This window comes from Lonchura striata, chromosome 39 (genome assembly GCF_046129695.1).
Source record: "Lonchura striata isolate bLonStr1 chromosome 39, bLonStr1.mat, whole genome shotgun sequence".
NCBI classification, from domain to species: Eukaryota; Metazoa; Chordata; class Aves; order Passeriformes; family Estrildidae; genus Lonchura; species Lonchura striata.
Window position 1 is genome coordinate 588,126 of NC_134641.1, and position 18,358 is coordinate 606,483.

General features: G+C 47.6%; 1 gene segment (V, D, J or C); it reads left to right on the top strand.

The window, feature by feature from the left end:
- Nucleotides 1–100: 100 nt before the first annotated feature.
- Nucleotides 101–18,207, top strand: LOC144248165 (Ig gamma chain C region-like). The segment is given in 6 exon segments: nucleotides 101–131; nucleotides 11,419–11,700; nucleotides 13,163–13,252; nucleotides 14,022–14,441; nucleotides 15,674–16,003; nucleotides 17,799–18,207. Coding segments are annotated over 6 exon segments (1,515 nt in total).
- Nucleotides 18,208–18,358: the final 151 nt, after the last annotated feature.

Below are 18,358 nucleotides of genomic sequence, written 5' to 3' on the forward strand. Positions count from 1 at the left end.
GCATATCAGAGGCCACGCCCACCTGAGGCAAAAATTCCGCCCAAAAAGCCCCAAAAAACCCCAAAATCACCCAAAAATCACCCAAAAATTCCAATCCAAGATGGCCGCCGACAAATGGCGGGAAATAGGGGGTGGGCGTGGCTTGTTTTGGCGGGGAAACCCCCTCATTTGCATATCGGCGGCCACGCCCCCAACCGAGAACCGAAAAAAAGGCGAAAAACCTCAAAAACGGTAAAAAAGGGAAACTGAGGCTTCCGGCCTTGGCCCCGCCCCGTCTGGGCGTGACGTCAGCGGTGACGTCACCTGGCCACGCCCCCTCCCCCCTCAGGTGAGAGCGGCCGGAGCCAGGTGGGGTTTGGGGAGAATTTGGGGGATTTTGGGCAAATTTCGGCGATTTTTCGCAATTTTGGGGCGAATCTTTACATTTTTTGCAGTTTGGGGTAATTTTGAGGCGATTTTGGGCGATTTTGGGCAAATTTTGGGGCGATTTTGGACCAATTTTGGGGAGATTTTGTGCGATTTTGGGACATTTTTGGGCAATTTTGGGACAATTTGGGGCGAATTTCTGCGATTTTGGGGCGATTTTCGGCGGTTTTGGGAAATTTTGAGGCGATTTTTGGCAAAATTTGGACATTTTTTGGGGAGATTTTTGGCAATTCTGGAGCGAATTTGGGTCAATTTTGGCAAATTTTGGGCCAATTTGGGGCAGTTTTGGAGCAATTTTTGCTGAATTTGGGGTGATTTTTTACAATTTTGGGCAATTTTGGACAACTTTGGGGGGTTTTGGGCAATTTTGAGTGATTTTGGAACAATTTGAGCGATTTTCAGCAATTTTGGGGGATTTTGGGGCAATGTTTGGCAATTTTGAGCAATTTTGGGGTGATTTGGGGCAATTTTGGGGCAGTTTTGGACAAATTTTGGGTAATTTTGGGGTAATTTTGGGGCGATTTTTGGTGATTTTGGGCAAATTTGGGGGTTTTTTGAGCTTTAGGCTCAGTTTTGGGGTGAATTTTGGGGATTTCGGGCAATTTTGGGGCAATTTTGTGGTGATTTTTGGGGAGAAATTGAGCAATTTTGGGTCCATTTTGGGTGAATTTGGGGGGGGGGTTGAGCTTTAGGCGAAGTTTTGGGGTGAATTTTGGGGATTTTGGGACAATTTTGGGAAATTTTGTGATTTTTTGAGCTTTAGGCTCAATTTTGGGGTGAATTTTGGGGATTTTGGGTTTAAACTCGGATTTAACCAAGCCTCACCTGGGCTGGACTCACCTGAGGAGTTTTGGGTGAAATTTCTTAAAATTTGGGCAATTTTGGGAAAATTGTGGGCAATTTGGAGATTTTTTTTCAGTTTTGGGGTGAATTTCAGGGATTTTGGGTTTAAACTCGGATTTAACAAAACCTCACCTGGGTGGACTCACCTGAGGAATTTTGGGTTAAATTTCATAAATTTTGGGCAATTTTGGTTAATTTTCAGCAATTCTGGGCAAATTTCGGGATTTTTTGAGATTTAAGCTCAATTTTGGGCTGAATTTTTGGAATTTTTGTGTTTAAACTCGGATTTAACCGAGCCTCACCTGGGCTGTGCTCACCTGAGGAATTTTTGGGTGAAATTTCTTAAATTTTGGGCAATTTTGTGTAATTTTGGGGATTTTTGCGCTTTAGGCTCATTTTTGGGGTGAATTTTGGGCTTTTTGGGTTTAAACTCGGATTTAACCGAGCCTCACCTGGGCTGGGCTCACCTGAGGAATTTTGGGTGAAATTTCTTGAATTTTGGGCAATTTTGGATATTTTTCATCAATTTTGGGCAAATTTTGGGATTTTTTGACCTTTAGGCTCAGTTTTGGGTTGAATTTTGGGGATTTTGGGTTTAACCTCGGATTTAACAAAACCTCACCTGGGCTGTGCTCACCTGAGGAATTTTTGGGTGAAATTTCTTAAATTTTGGGTAATTTTGGGCAAATTTTGGGATTTTTTGACCTTTAGGCTCAGTTTTGGGGTGAATTTTGGGGATTTTGGGTTTAAACTCGGATTTAACCAAGCCTCACCTGGGCTGGGCTCACCTGAGGCATTTTTGGGTGAAATTTCTTAAATTTTGGGCAATTTTGTGTAATTTTGGGGATTTTTGAGCTTTAGGCTCATTTTTGGGGTGAATTTTAGGCTTTTTGGGTTTAAACTCGGATTTAACCGAGCTTCACCTGGGCTGGGCTCACCTGAGGAATTTTGGGTGAAATTTCTTAAATTTTGGGTAATTTTGGGAATTTTTTGGGTTTTTTGAGCTTTAAGCTCATTTTTGGGTTGAATTTTGGGGATTTTGGGTTTAAACTCGGATTTAACAAAGCCTCACCTGGGCTGGGCTCACCTGAGAAGATTTGGGGTAAGTTTTGTGATTTTTGGGCAATTTTGGGTGAAGTTTGGGCAATTTTGGGCAATTTTGAGGGAAATCTGGGGGTTTTTGAGATTGAAGCTCATTTTTGGGGTGAATTTTGGGCTTTTTGGGTTTAAACTCGGTTTTAACCAAGCCCGGTCCAGCTTTGGGGGGAATTTGGGGGAATTTTGTTAAATTTTGGGGAGAATTTTAGGGAGAATTTTGGGGAATTTTTGGAATTTGGGGAATTTGGGAGATTTGGGGGGAATTTTGGGGGGATTTTGGGGAATTAGGGGGAATTTTGGGAAAATTTTGGGGAAATTTTGGGGAAAATTTTAGGGAGAATTTTGGGGAATTTGGGGGGAATTTTGGGGAATTTTGGGGAATTTTGGGGAAATTTTGGGGAATTTTGGGGGAATTTTGGGGGGGGAATTTTTGGAGAATTTTGTGTAATTTTGGGGGGAAGTTTTGGAGAATTTTTGGGGAATTTTGGGGAAATTTTGGGGGGAATTTTGCGGAATTTTTGAAATTTTGGGGAATTTTGGCAAATTTTGGGGAGAATTTTTGGCAAATTTTGGGGAGAATTTTTGTGGAATTTTGGGGAATTTGGGGATGGATTTTTTGGTGAATTTTGGGGAGAATTTTGTGGAATTTTTGAAATTTTGGGGAATTTTGGGGAATTTTGGGAAATTTTGGGGAATTTGGGGGATTTTGGGGATTTTTGTGGAATTTTGGGGAATCTCCGGGTTGGGGAGGGGGGGGGGGCTGGGCTTAAAAACCTTCCCAGTTTGGACCAGTTTGGACCAGTTTAAACCAGTTTCGAACCAGTCCGGACCAGTCCAGCCCAGCTTAAACCAGTTTAGGACCAGTTTAAACCAGTCCAAACTGGTCCAGACCAGTCCGGACCAGCATAAACCAGTTTAGGACCAGTTTAGACCAGTTTAGGACCAGTCCAGCCCAGTTTAGACCAGTCCAAACCAGTCCAGACCAGCTTAAACCAGTTTAGGACCAGTTTAAACCTGTTTAAACCAGTTTAAACCAGTTTAAACCAGTTTAGGACCAGTCCAACCCAGCTTAAACCAGTTTAGGGCCAGTCAAAACCAGTTCAGACCAGTTTAGACCAGTCCAACCCAGTTTAAACCAGTTTAGGACCAGTCCCAGCCCCACCATTCCCAGTTTAGACCAGTCCAAACCAGTCCAAACCAGTTTAGACCAATCCAAACCAGTTCAGACGAGTCCAACCCAGCTGAAACCAGTTTAGGACCAGTTTAAACCAGTCCAAACCAGTTTAGGACCAGTCCAACCCAACTTAAACCAGTTTAGGGCCAGTCAAAACCGGTTCAGACCAGTTTAGACCAGTCCAGCCCAGCTTAAACCAGTTTAGGACCAGTCAAAATCAGTTTAAACCAGTTTAAACCAGTTTAGGACCAGTCCCAGCCCGGAATTCCCAGTTTAAACCAGTCCAAACCAGCTCAGACCAGTCCAACCCAGCTTAAACCAGTTTAGGACCAGTTTGGACCAGTCCAGCCCAGCTTAAACCGGTTCAGAACCAGTTTAAACCAGTCCAAACCAGTCCAGACCAGTTTAGACCAGTCCAGACCAGCCCAGACCAGTCCCAGCTCCAGCACTCCCAGTTCAGACCAGTCCAGCCCGGCTTAAACCAGTTTAGACCAGTTCAGAACCAGTCCAGACCAGCATTCCCAGTTTAGACCAGCCCAAACCAGTCCAACCCAGCTTAAACCAGTTTAAGACCAGTTTAAACCAGTCCAAACCAGTTCAGGACCAGTCCCAGCCCAGCATTCCCAGTTTAAACCAGTTTAGGACCAGTTTAAACCAGTTTAGACCAGTTCAGGACCAGTCCCAACCCCACCATTCCCAGTTTAAACCGGTTTAAACCAGTCCAAACCAGTCAGGACCAGTCCCAGCCCCACCATTCCCAGTTTAGGACCAGTCCAAACCAGTCCAGCCCAGCTTAAACCAGTTTAGGACCAGTTTAAACCAGTCCAAACTGGTTTAGGACCAGTCCCAGCCCAGCATTCCCAGTTTAAACCAGTCCAAACAAGTCCAAACCAGTCCAAACCAGTTTAGACCAGTCTGGACCAGTCTGGACCAGTCCCAACCCCACCATTCCCAGTTTAGGACCAGTTGAAACCAGTCCAAACCAGTTTAAACCAGTCCCAGCCCAGCATTCCCAGTTTAAACCAGTTCAGACCAGTTCAGACCAGTCCGGCCCAGCTTAAACCAGTTTAGGACCAGTTTAAACCAGTCCAAACCGGTTTAGGACCAGTTCCAGCCCAGCATTCCCAGTTTGGACCAGTCCAAACCAGTCCAGACCAGTCCAAACCAGTCCAGCCCATCTTAAACCAGTTTAGGACCAGTTTAAACCAGTCCAGACCAGTTTAGGACCAGTCCCAGCTCCCAGACCCCCAAAATTTCACCAAAAACCCCCAAAAATCCCCCCAAAAAAACCTCCCCGAAATTCCCCAAAAGTTCCCAAAAATCCCCAAAATTCCCCCCAAAATTTCCCCCAAAATTTCCCCCAAAATTTCCCCCAAAATTCCCCCAAAATTTCCCCAAAATCCAACCCCAAAAAATTCCCAAAATTCCAGAAAACTAAAAAAAAAAAAGAATAATCCCCAAAATTTCCCCCCAAACCCCAAAAATCCCCCAAAAGAACCTCCCCGAAATTCCCCAAATTTTCCCCAAATTTTCCCCCAAAATTTCTCAAAATCCCCAAAAATTTCCCCAAAATTTCCCCGAAATACAATGCCAAAAAATTCCCCAAATTCCCAAAAACATTTTTTAAAAAATCCCCAAAACTTCCCCAAATTCCCCCATTTTTTTTCCCAAATTTTCCCTAAAATTTTCCCCTAAAATCCCCCCAAAATTTTCTCCCAAAATCCCCCAAAATCCCCCAAAATTTCCCCCAAAATCCCCCCAAATTCCCCCAAAATTTCCCCCCAAATTCCCCCCAAATTCCCCAAAATTTCCCCCAAAGTTCCCCAAATTTCCCCCAAAATTCCCCCAAAGTTCCCCAAAATTCCCCAAAATTTCTCAAAATCTCCAAAATTTCCCTAAAATTGCCCCAAAATCCCCAAAATATTCCCAAAGTTTTCCCCCAAATTCCTCCAAAATTCCCCCCAAATGAAAAAAAATCCCAAAATTCCCTAAAAAGTTCCAAATTTTTTCCCCAAAACCCCCAAAAATCCCCAAATTCCCCCAAAATTTTCAATGTTCCCCCCAAATTCCCCAAATTTCCCCAAATTCCCACCAATTTCCCCAAAAAAAATTCCCAAAATTTCCCCAAAAAATTCCCCAGAATTCCCCAAATTCTTTAAAATCCCCAAAAGTTCAAAAATTTCCCCCAAATTCCCCAAATTTTCCAAAATTTCCCCCAAAATTAAAACAATCCCCCCAAATTCTCCAAAATTCCCCAAAATTTTCCTGATTTTTTTCTCAAAATTTTCCCCATTTTTTCCCAAAATTCAAAAAAATTCCCCAAAAAATCCCAAAATAGTCCAAATTTCCCCAAATTTCCCCAAATTTCCCCAATATTCCCCAAATTTCCCCAAAAATCCCCCAAATTCTTCTAAATATTTCCCCAAAATTTTCCTGAATTTTCCCCAAAATTCAAAAAAAATCCCCATATTTCCCAAATTCCCCAAATTTCCCCAAAATCTCCCAAAAAATCCCCAAAATTTTGGAATCTTTGCAGGCGGCGCCCCCTGCTGGACCGAGGCTCCTGATTGGCTCCCGACCGGATCCGCTCGTTCCTGATTGGCTCCTGGGTGGATCCCGCGGCTCCTGATTGGCTGCGGCCCTGGGGGGGGGGGAAGACAAAAATTGGGGATTTTGGGAGGGAAATTTGGGGGGAAATGGTGAAAAATGGGAATTTTGGGGTGAAAAGGTCAAAAATTGGCCAAATTTGGCCCAAAAAAATTGGGAGTTTTGGGAGGAAATTTTGGTCAAAAAATGTCCAAAAATGGGAAATTTGGGGGAGGGAAATTTGGGGGGGAAATGGTGAAAAAATGGGAATTTGGGGAATTTTAGGGTGAAAAGGTCAAAAAATGGCCAAAAATTGGCCAAAAAATGGGAATTTTCATGGAAATTTCAGGGAAAATGTCCAAAAATGGGGATTTTGGGGGAAATTTGGGGTGAAATGGTAAAAAATGGCCAAAAATGGGAATTTTGGGAGGGAAATTTGGGACAAAATGGCGAAAAACTTCCCACAAAAACCTCCCAAAAAATGGGAATTTGGGGGGGAAATTTAGGGACAAAATGGCCCAAAAATGTCCCAAAAATGGGAATTTTGGGACAAAACAATGAAAAATCCAAAAAAATGTGCTAAAAATGTCCCAAAAAATGGGAATTTCGGGGGAAATCTGGGAGAAAACAGCCAAAATTTGGCTAAAAATTGGGAATTTTGGTAGGGAAATTTTGGGGTGAAAATGTCCCCAAAATTGGAATTTTTTGGGAGAAATTCGGGATAAAATGGCCAAAAATGGGAATTTTGGGAGGGAAATTTGGGATAAAACGACCCAAAAATGTCCCAAAAATGTGAATCTTTTTTGGGAGGAAATTTAGGATAAAACTACCCAATGATGACCCAAAAATAGGAAATTTTTGGGGGAAAAAAGCAGAAAACTTCCCCCAAACCTCCCAAAAATGGGAATTTTGGGAAGGAAATTCGGGACAAAACGGTCGAAAAATGGTGAAAAATGGGAATTTTGAGGGAGGAAATTTGAGGTGAAATGACCGAAAAATGTCCCAAAAAACCTCCGGAATTCTGGTCGGAAAATTTGGGACAAAACTGTGAAAAAAATCCCAAAAACCTCCCAAAAATGGGAATTTTGAGAAGGAAATTTGGGATGAAATGGTCCAAAAATGGTGAAAATGGGAATTTTGAGGGAGGAAATTTGGGGTGAAACGATCCAAAAATGTCCCAAAAATGGGAAATTTTGGGACAAAACGGTGAAAATCATCCCAAAAATGTCCCCAAAATGTGAGTTTTTTGGGGCAGAAATTTAGGATAAAACTACCAAAAAATGACCCAAAAATAAGAAATTTTGGGACAAAACGGTGAAAAAATCCTACAAACGTCCCAAAAATGGGAATTTTGGTCAAAACAGTGAAAAAAGTCCCCAAAAATATCCCAAAAAAGGGAATTTTGAGAAAGAAATTTGGAGTGAAATGGTCCAAAAATGGTGAAAAATGGGAATTTTGAGAGAGGAAATTTGGGTTTAAATGACCTAAAAATGGGAAGTTTTGGGACAAAACGGTGAAAATCGTCCCCAAAATGTCCCAAAAATGTCCCAAAAATGTGATTTTTTTTTTGAGAGGAAATTTAAGATAGAACTACCCAAAAATGTCCCAAAAATAATAAATTTTGGGAGGAAACGGTGAAAAAATCCTTTTAAAGTCCCAAAAAATGGGAATTTTGGGAGAAAACGGTGCAAAAATCTCCCAAAAAGACCCAAAAAAATGGAAATTTTGGGTAAATTTGGGGGGTGCAGTTCCGGTTGCGGCCACCGGGGGGAGCCCCGAGACCGCGAGTGGGGCGGGGGCGGAGGGGGCGTGGCCAAAGGGAAGGGGCGTGGTTTAATGGGGAGGGGGCGTGGCCAATGGGGAGGGGGCGTGGCCAAAAGGGGGCGGAGCCTCGGGCGCAGCCGGAGCCGCGAGTGGGGCAGGTGAGGGGGGAGATGTGGGGCAGGATTTGGGATCTGTGGGGCGGATTTGGGATCCGTGGGGCGGATTTGGGATCTGTGGGGCGGATTTGGGATCTGTGGGGCGGGATTTGGGATCTGTGGGGCGGATTTTGGGATCTGTGGGGTGGGATTTGGGATCTTTGGGGCGGGATTGGGATCTGTGGGGCAGGTTTGGGGTCTATGGGGCAGGATTGGGATCTATGGGGCAGGTTTGGGATCCGTGGGGCAGGTTTGGGATCTGTGGGGCAGATTTGGGATCTATGGGGCAGGATTTGGGATCTATGGGGCAGGTTTGGGATCCGTGGGGCAGGTTTGGGATCTATGGGGCGGATTTGGGATCTGTGGGGCAGGTTTGGGATCTATGGGGCAGGATTGGGATCTATGGGGCGGATCTATGGGGCAGGACTGGATCTGTAGGGTCGCTATGGGGCAGGATCTGTGGGGCAGATTTGGGATCTATGGGGCGGATCTATGGGGCAGGGGTCCCCAGCTGCACTGTAGGATCCCTATAGAGTAGGGGGATCTGTGGGGCAGATTTGGGATCTATGGGGCGGATTCGGGATCTATGGGGCGGATCTATGGGGCAGGGGGTCCTTAGCTGTATTGTAGGATCCCTATAGAGTAGGAGGTCGCTATGGGGCACGATTTGGGATCTGTGGGGCGGATCTATGGGGCAGGACGGGATCTGTAGGGTCGCTATGGGGCCGGATCTATGGGGCGGGGATGGATCTATGGGGCAGATTTGGGATCTATGGGGCAGATTTGGGATCTGTGGGGCAGGTTTGGGATCTATGGGGCGGATCTCTGGGGCAGGGGGTCCCCAGCTGCACTGTAGGGTCCCTATAGAGTAGGGGGATCTGTGGGGCAGGACAGGATCTATGGGGTGGATCTATGGGGCAGGTTTGGGATCTGTGGGGCAGGTTTGGGATCTATGGGGCAGGATTGGGATCTGTGGGGCAGGTTTGGGATCTATGGGGCAGGATTTGGGATCTGTGGGGCAGGACGGGATCTGTAGGGTCGCTATGGGGCCGGATCTATGGGGCGGGGATGGATCTATGGGGCAGATTTGGGATCTGTGGGGCAGATTCGGGATCTGTGGGGCAGATTTGGGATCTATGGGGCAGGTTTGGGATCTATGGGGCAGGTTTGGGATCTATGGGGCAGATTTGGGATCTATGGGGCACGGGGTCCTTAGCTGTATTGTAGGATCCCTATAGAGTAGGGGGTCGCTATGGGGCAGGATTTGGGATCTGTGGGGCAGAATTGGGTTCTATGGGGCCGGATCTATGGGGCAGGATTGGGATCTGTGGGGCGGATCTATGGGGCAGGACGGGATCTGTAGGGTCGCTATGGGGCCGGATCCGTGGGGCAGATTTGGGATCTATGGGGCAGGATTTGGGATCTGTGGGGCAGATTTGGGATCTATGGGGCAGGGGGTCCCCAGCTGCACTGTAGGGTCCCTATAGAGTAGGGGGTCGCCATGGGGCCGGATCTATGGGGCAGAATTCGGGATCTATGGGGCAGGATTTGGGATCTATGGGGCAGGATTGGGATCTATGGGGCGGATCTATGGGGCAGGACTGGATCTGTAGGGTCGCTATGGGGCAGGATCTGTGGGGCAGAATTCGGGATCTATGGGGCGGATCTATGGGGCAGGATTGGGATCTATGGGGCAGGATTCGGGATCTATGGGGCAGGAGGGTCCCTATGGGGTTTCTATGGGGCAGGAGATTCTCTGTGGGGCAGAAACCCCCTATGGGATTTTCTATGGGGCAGGAATGTCCCTACGGGGTTTTCTATGGGTCCGACTGAATTCTATGGGGCAGAGACACCCTATAGGATTTTCTATGGGGCAAGAGGCTCTCTATGGGTCCGGAATGTCCCTATACGATTTTCTATGGGGCAGAGTGACCCCTATGGGGTTTCTATGGGGCAGGAGATTTTCTATGGGTCCGGAAGGTCCCTATGGGGTTTTCTATGGGTCCGACTGAATTCTATGGGGCAGAGACACCCTATAGGATTTTCTATGGGGCAGGAATGTCCCTATGGGGTTTTCTATGGGGCAGAGGCTCCCTATGGGTCCGGAAGGTTCCCTATAGGATTTTATATGGGGCAGAGACACCCTATAGGATTTTCTATGGGTCTGAGTGGTTCCTATGGGATTTTCTATGGGGCAGGAATGTCCCTATGGGGTTTCTATGGGTCCGAGTGGTTCCTATGGGGTTTTCTATGGGGCAGAGGCTCCCTATGGGTCCGGAAGGTTTCTATGGGGCAGAGACCCCCTATAAGATTTTCTATGGGGCAGAGACCCCTTTATGGGCTTTTCTATGGGGCAGAGTGACCCCTATGGGGTTTTCTATGGGTCATGAGGTTCTCTATGGGTCCGGAAGGTCCCTATGGGGTTTTCTATGGGTCCGACTGAATTCTATGGGGCAGAGACCTCCTATGGGATTTTCTATGGGGCAGGAATGTCCCTATGGGGTTTTCTATGGGTCTGAATGGTTTCTATGGGGCAGAGTGACCCCTATGGGGTTTCTATGGGGCAGGAGATTTTCTATGGGTCCGGAATGTCCCTATGGGGTTTCTATGGGTCCGAGTGGTTCCTATGGGGTTTTCTATGGGGCAGAGACTCCCTATAGAATTTTCTATGGGTCCGAGTGACCCCTAATAGGATTTTCTATGGGGCAGAGGGGTTTCTATGGGGTTTTCTATGGGTCCGACTGAATTCTATGGGGCAGAGACCCCCTATGGGATTTTCTATGGGGCAGAGACTCCCTAATAGGATTTTCTATGGGGCAGAGTGATTCTATAGGATTTTCTATGGGGCACAGCGCCCCCTATAGATTTTCTATGGGGCAGAGACCCCCTATGGAATTTTCTATGGGGCAGAGTGATTCTATAGGATTTTCTATGGGGCAGAGGAGTTTCTATGGGGTTTTCTGTGGGTCCGACTGAATTCTATGGGGCAGAGACCCCCTATAGGATTTTCTATGGGGCAGAGTGACCCCTATGGGATTTTCTATGGGGCAGAGTGATTCTATAGGATTTTCTATGGGGCACAGCGCCCCCTATAGATTTCCTATGGGGCACAGCGCCCCCTATAGGATTTTCTATGGGTCACAGCGCCCCCTATCGATTTCCTATGGGTCACAGCGCCCCCTATAGATTTCCTATGGGGCACAGCGCCCCCTATAGATTTCCTATGGGGCACAGCGCCCCCTATAGGTTTCCTATGGGGCACAGCGCCCCCTATCGATTTCCTATGGGGCACGGGGGGGGGTCTCGCCCCTCTCGCCCCTCCCCCTCTCTAACCCCGCCCCCTTTTCTCTCTCCCGCCCCTCCCCCCCCCAGCCCGCCCCTCCCCCCCCTCCGCCTTCCCATTGGCCGGCTGCGGCCCCGCCCCTCGCGCCATTGGCTGCCTGGCCGCCGGCTTCTTCCCCAGCCCCGCCCACTTCTCCTGGAGCCCCGCCCCCTCCCCAGGCCCCGCCCCCATCCCCCAAGTTTTCAGCCAATCCCGGCGCTTCCTGGCCGGCAGCTGGCTCCGCCTCCCGGAAGGCGCCGGAAGCGCCGACGGATTCCGGTGCCGCGTCCGGCACGCGCCGAGCGGCGCCGACCTGGAGATCGACGTCAAGCGTGAGTTTTGGGGGGTCTTGGGGGGACTTCCGGTTGGGTTTGGGGTCTTGGTTTGACCAAATTTTGGGATTTTGGGGTCTTTGAGATCTTCCGGTTGGGTTTTGGATCTTCCGGTTGGGTCTGGGGTCTTGGGTTGACCAAATTTTGGGATTTTTGGGGTCTCCAGTTGGGTTTGGGATCTTCCGGTTGGGTTTGGAGTCTTGGTTTGACCAAATTTTGGGATTTTTGCGGCCTTTGAGATCTTCCGGTTGGGTTTGAGATCTTCCGGTTGGGTTTGGGATCTTCCAGTTGGGTTTGGCGTCTTCCAGTTCGGTTTGGGGTCTTGAGTTGACCAAATTTTGGAGTTTTGGATCTTCCGGTTGGGTCTGGGGTCTTGAGTTGACCAAATTTTGGGATTTTTGGGGCCTTTGAGATCTTCCGGTTGGGTTTTGGATCTTCCAGTTGGGTTTGGGGTCTTGAGTTGACCAAATTTTGGGATTTTTGGGGTCTCCAGTTGGGTTTGGGGTCTTCCGGTTGGGTTTTGGATCTTCCAGTTGGGTTTGGGGTCTTCCAGTTGGGTTTGGCGTCTTCCAGTTGGGTCTGGGGTCTTGATTTGACCAAATTTTGGGATTTTTGGGGTCTCCAGTTGGGTTTGGGGTCTTGATTTGAACAAATTTTGGGATTTTTGGGGTCTTTGAGATCTTCCAGTTGGGTTTGGATCTTCCAGTTGGGTTTGGGGTCTTGATTTGACCAAATTTTTGGATTTTTGGGGTCTCCAGTTGGGTTTTGGGTCTTGGGTTGACCAAATTTTGGGGTTTTGGATCTTCCAGTTGGGTTTGGGGTCTTGATTTGACCAAAATTTGGAATTTTGGGTCTTGATTTGACAAAATTTGGGGATGTTTGGGATCTCCCAGTTGGGTTTTGGGGTCTTTGGGGTCTTCCAGTTGGGTTTGGGGTCCTGAGTTGACCAAATTTTGGGATTTTGGGGTGTTGGGTTGATGAAATTTGGGATTTTGGGTCTTGATTTGACCAAATTTTGGGATTTTGGATCTTCCAATTGGGTTTTGGGTCCTGATTTGACAAAATTTTGGGGTTTTGGTTCTCCAAAATTCTTGAGGTTCTCCAAAAATCTTTGAGCTTTTCCAACTTTGAGTTTCTCCAACTTTTTTGAGGTTCTCCAACCTCGAGGTTCTCCAAACTTCTTGAAATCCTCCAAAATTTCTTGAGATTCTCCAAAATTCTTGAGTTTCTCCAAAATTTTGGAGTTTCTCCAACATTTTGAGGTTCTCCAACCTCGAGGTCCTCCAAAATTCTTGAGTTTCTCCAAAATTTTTGGAGTTTCTCCAAGATTTTTGGAGTTTCTCCAACCTCGAGGTTCTCCAAACTTCTCCAATTTCTCCCAAATCCCCGGAAATTCCCCAAAAATTCCGGAATTTCCCCCAAAACCTTCGAGGTCCTCCAACCTCTCTTGACCTTCTCCAAGCCCCCCGAGCTCCTCCACGCTCCTCCACCACCAACCTCGACCTCCTCCACCCCTCCCCCACCGCCGCCGCCGCCGCCACCACCGCCCCAGGTAGGTCCTGACCCCTCCCCCACCCCAAAAATTTGGGATTTGGGGGCGTGGTCCCAAAAGTGGAGAAAAAACCCCAAATTTGGTGCTTTGAGGTCTCCAAAATCGTGGAGAACCTCGGAGAACTCGGAGGTTCTCCAAAATTTCTTGAGGTTCTCCAAAATTTTGGAGGTTCTCGAAGGTTCTTGAGGTTCTCCGACCTCGAGGTTCCTCAAAATTCTCGAGGTTCTCCAGAATTTTGGAGATTCTCCAAAAATTGGTGAAATTTTCCAAGGTTTTTTTGAGGTTCTCCAAGATTTTTGGAGTTTCTCCAGCATTTTGAGGTTCTCCAACCTCGAGGTCCTCCAAAATTCTTGAAATCCTCCAAAATTCTTGAAATTCTCCAAAATTTTTGGAGTTTCTCCAAAATTTTTGGAGTTTCTCCAATATTTTTGACGTTCTTCAACCTCGAGGTTCTCCAAAATCCTCGAGATCCTCCAAAATCCTTGAAATCCTCCAAAATCCTCGAGATCTTCCAAAATTCTTGAAATCCTCCAAAATTCTTGGAGTTTCTCCACATTTTTTTGAGTTTCTCCAACATTTTGAGGTTCTCAAACCTCGAGATCCTCCAAAATCCTTGAAATCCTCCAAAATCCTCGAGATCCTCCAAAATTCTTGAAATCCTCCAAAATTTTTGGAGTTTCTCCAAATTTTTTTGAGTTTCTCCAACATTTTGAGGTTCTCCAACCTCGAGATCCTCCAAAGTTCTTGAGATCCCCCAAAACCCTTGGAGTTCCCCCAAAATCTTCGGAGTTCCCCCCCAAATTCCCGGCGCGTCCCCCGCGGCGTCTTTGCCCGTGCCGCCGCGCTGACGCCGCCGCGCCGTCGCCGCCAGCCCGCCGCGCCGAGCCGCGCCCGCCGACGGTGGAGCTCTTCCACTCCTGCGGCGCCTCCGACCGCGTGGACCTCCTCTGCTTGGCCACCGCCTTCGCCCCGCCCCCGGTGACCTTCGATTGGCTGAGGGACGGCCACAAGATGGCGGCCGGCCACGCCCCCGCCACGGCGGCCGCGCCCGACGGCGCCGCCGGGACCTTCCGGGCGGTTTCGCGCCTCAACGTCTCGGCCGAGGAGTGGAGGGACGAGGTCTTCTCCTGCCGGGTGACGCACCCGGCCAGCGGCGCCGTGGTGGAGGCGACGGCCGTGCACTGCGCCAGTGAGTTTGGGGGGTCTTTGGGGTCTTCCGGTTGGGTTTGAGATCTTCCAGTTGGGTTTTGGGGTCTCCAGTTGGGTTTGGGGTCTTGATTTGACCAAATTTTGGAGTTTTGGGGTCTTTGAGATCTTCCGGTTGGGTTTGAGATCTTCCAGTTGGGTTTTGGGTCTTGATTTGACCAAATTTTGGAATTTTGGGGTCTTTGAGATCCTCCAGTTCGGTTTTGGGTCTTGAGTTGGAAAAATGTGGGGATTTTGGGTCTTGATTTGGTCGAATTTTGGAGTTTTGGATCTTCCAGTTGGGTTTGGGGTCTTGATTTGATCGAATTTTGGATTTTTGGGGTCTCCAGTTGGGTTTTGAGTCTTGGGTTGGCCAAATTTTGGGGTTTTGGGGTATTTGAGATCCTTCAGTTGAGTTTTGGGGTCTTCGAGGTTCTCCAACCAACCAAACCCAACCCAACCCAACCCAATGAACCCAACCCAACCCAACCCAACTTTTGGACCTTCTCCAACCCAATTCAACCCAAGCCAACCCAATGAACTCAACCCAACCCAACTCAACTTCGGAGGTTCTCCAAGACCTCAACCCAACCCAATGAACCCAACCCAACCCAACTTTTGGACCTTCTCCAACCCAACCCAACCCAACTTTTGGACCTTCTCCAACCCAACCCAACCTGACCCAACTCAACTTCGGAGGTTCTCCAAGACCTCAACCCAACCCAACCCAACTCAACCCAACCCAACTTTTGGACCTTCTCCAACCCAACCCAACCCAACCCAACAAAACCCAACTTTGGAGGTTCTCCAAGACCTCAACCCAACCCAACCCAACTTTTGGACCTTCTCCAACCCAATTCAACCCAAGCCAACCCAATGAACCCAACCCAACCCAACCCAACTTTTGGACCTTCTCCAACCCAACTCAACCCAACCCAACCCAACAAACCCAACCCAACCCAACCCAACCCAACGAACTCAACTCAACCCAACCCAACCCAACTTTGGAGGTTCTCCAAGACCTCAACTCAACCCAACCCAACCCAACCCAACCCAACTTTTGAACCTTCTCCAACCCAACTCAACCCAACTCAACCCAACCCAACTCAACCCAACCCAACTTTTGGACCTTCTCCAACCCAACTCAACCCGACCCAACCCAACTTTGGAGGTTCTCCAAGACCTCAACCCAACCCAACCCAACTTTTGAACCTTCTCCACCCCACCCCACCCCAGGCTCCACCTCGGGCCCCATCTCCGTCTTCGCCGTGCCGCCGTCGCCGTCCGACCTCTACATCGCCCAAGCGCCGCGCGTCCTCTGCCTGGTGACCAACCTGCCGAGCGACGACGGCCTCAGCGTCACCTGGAGCCGCGAGGGCGGCGCCGGCGGCCATCTTGGACAGCCCCTCCCGCTGCGGGTGACGCCCAACTTCAACGGGACGCTGACGGCGGCCAGCGAGCTGCCGGTGAGCGCCGGCGACTGGGAGGCCGGCGCCGCCTTCGTGTGCCGCGTGCGGCACGCCGAGCTGCCGGCGCCGCTGGAGCGCCGCGTGGAGAGGAGGCGGGGTAGGAAGGGTTAAAATTTTATGGGGTTTGGGTGAAAATTTGGGGGTTTTAGGTGAAAATTTGGGGGTTTTAGGCGAAAATTTGGGGGTTTTAGGCGAAAATTTGGGGGTTTTACGGGCAAAAATTCCCAAAATTCGATTTTTTTTAACATCAAAAAATCCCAAAAATTTGATTTTTTTTTACATCAAGAATTCCGAAAAATTCGATTTTTTGACACCAAAAATTCCCCTAATTTTGATTTTTTTACACCAAAAATTCCCCAAAATTTCGATTTTTTAACACAAAAGATTCCCAAAGATTCGATTTTTTTTGCATCAAAAAATCCCAAAAATTCGATTTTTTTTTACATCGAAAATTCCCAAAATCTTCATTTTTTTACTCAAAAAAATTTCCAAAATTTCGATTTTTTACATCAAAAATTTCCAAAAATTTCAATTTTTCTACACCAAAAATTCCCAAAAATTTGACTGTTTTTACACCAAAAATTTCCAAAAATTCGATTTTTTTAACATCAAAAACGCGCCAAAATTTCGATTTTTTTTAACATCAACAATTCCGAAAAATTCGATTTTTTTACACCAAAAATTTCCCAAAATTTTGAATTCTTTTTCCCCCGTTTTTCCTCATTTTTTCGTTGTTTTTCCGCCAAATTTCACCCGATTTTCACCCAATTTTCACTGAATTTCCCCAAAATTTCCCAAATTTTCCCCAATTTCCTCCAAATTCCCCCAAATTTCTCTGAAATTTCCCTGAATTTCCCTCCCATTTCCTCCCCATTTTTTCCTTCATTTTTCATCCGTTTTTCCCCATTTTTTCACCAAATTTCACCGAATTTTCTCCCAATTTTCACTGAATTTCCACCCAAATATCTGAAATTCACCCAATTTTCCCATTTCTCCCCAAATTTTCCTCAATTTTTCCCCAATTTCCCCATTTCCTCCCCAATTTTCTCTCATTTTTCCTTCATTTTTCCCCCGTTTTTCCTCATTTTTTTGTTGTTTTCCTGCCAAATTTCACCCGATTTTCACCCAATTTTCACTGAATCTCCCCCAAATTTCCCAAATTTTCCCCAATTTCCTCCAAATTCCCCTGAAATTTCCCTCAATTTCCTTCCCATTTCCTCCCCACTCCCTTCCCATTTTCCTCTCATTTTTCCTTCATTTTTCACCCGTTTTTCCCCATTTTTTCACCAAATTTCACCCAATTTTCACTGAATTTCCCCCTTATTTCCTTAAATTTCCCAAATTCCCCCCAATTATTCCCATTTTCCCCCCAAATTTTGCCCCACTTCCTCCCCACTTCCCTCTCATCTTTCCTTCCTTTTTCCCCCGTTTTCCCTCATTTTTTCGTTGTTTTCCCGCCAAATTTCACCCGATTTTCACCCAATTTTCACTGAATCTCCCCCAAATTTCCCAAATTTTCCCCAATTTCCTCCAAATTCCCCTGAAATTTCCCTCAATTTCCCTCCCATTTCCATCCCGTTCTCTTCTCATTTTTCCTTCCTTTCTCGCCTGTTTTCCCTCATTTTTTTGTTGTTTTTCCACCAAATTTCACCCGATTTTCACCCAATTTTCACTGAATTTCCCCAAAATTTCCCAAATTTTCCCCAATTTCCTCCAATTTCCCCCAAATTTCTCTGAAATTTCCCTCAATTTCCTTCCCATTTCCTTCTCATTGTTCCTTCCTTTCTCCCCCGTTTTCCCTCATTTTTTCGTTGTTTTTCCACCAAATTTCACCCGATTTCCACCCAACTTTCACCAAAATTCCCTGAATTTTCCCCGATTTTCCCCCCCAGGAAAACGCTTCGCCCCGTCCGTCTTCCTCCTCCCGCCCCCCATGGAGGAAATCTCCTCCTCCCGCCCCACGCTCAGCCTGACCTGCCTGGCCCGCGGCTTCTTCCCGGAATCCATCGACGTCCAGTGGCAGAAAAACCAGGAGACCCTCGGGAATTCCGGGAATAATTCCGGGAATTCCGGCCTGGAGACGTGGCCGCCGCGGCGGGAAAAGGGGGGGGAGGGGCGCTACTTCCTCTACAGCCGCCTGGAAGTGGAGCGGGAGGAGTGGGAGCGCGGCGCCGCCTTCGTCTGCACCGTGGTGCACGAGGGCCTGCCCATGCGCTTCCTGCAGCGCAGCGTGCACAGAAACCCCGGTAATTAGCCCAATTAGCGGGAATTAACTAATTAAAGTTGGATCCTTGGCGAAAACCCGAGTCGTTTCGGCGAAAAAACGGCGATTTGACGGCGAGAAACGACATTTTGGGGATTTTTTTGGGTTCTCGGTCCGCTTTGGTCATGAAACCTTGGTAATTGGGTTAATTAGTCTTAATTAGTGGAAATTAGTGGGTAATTAGTCTTA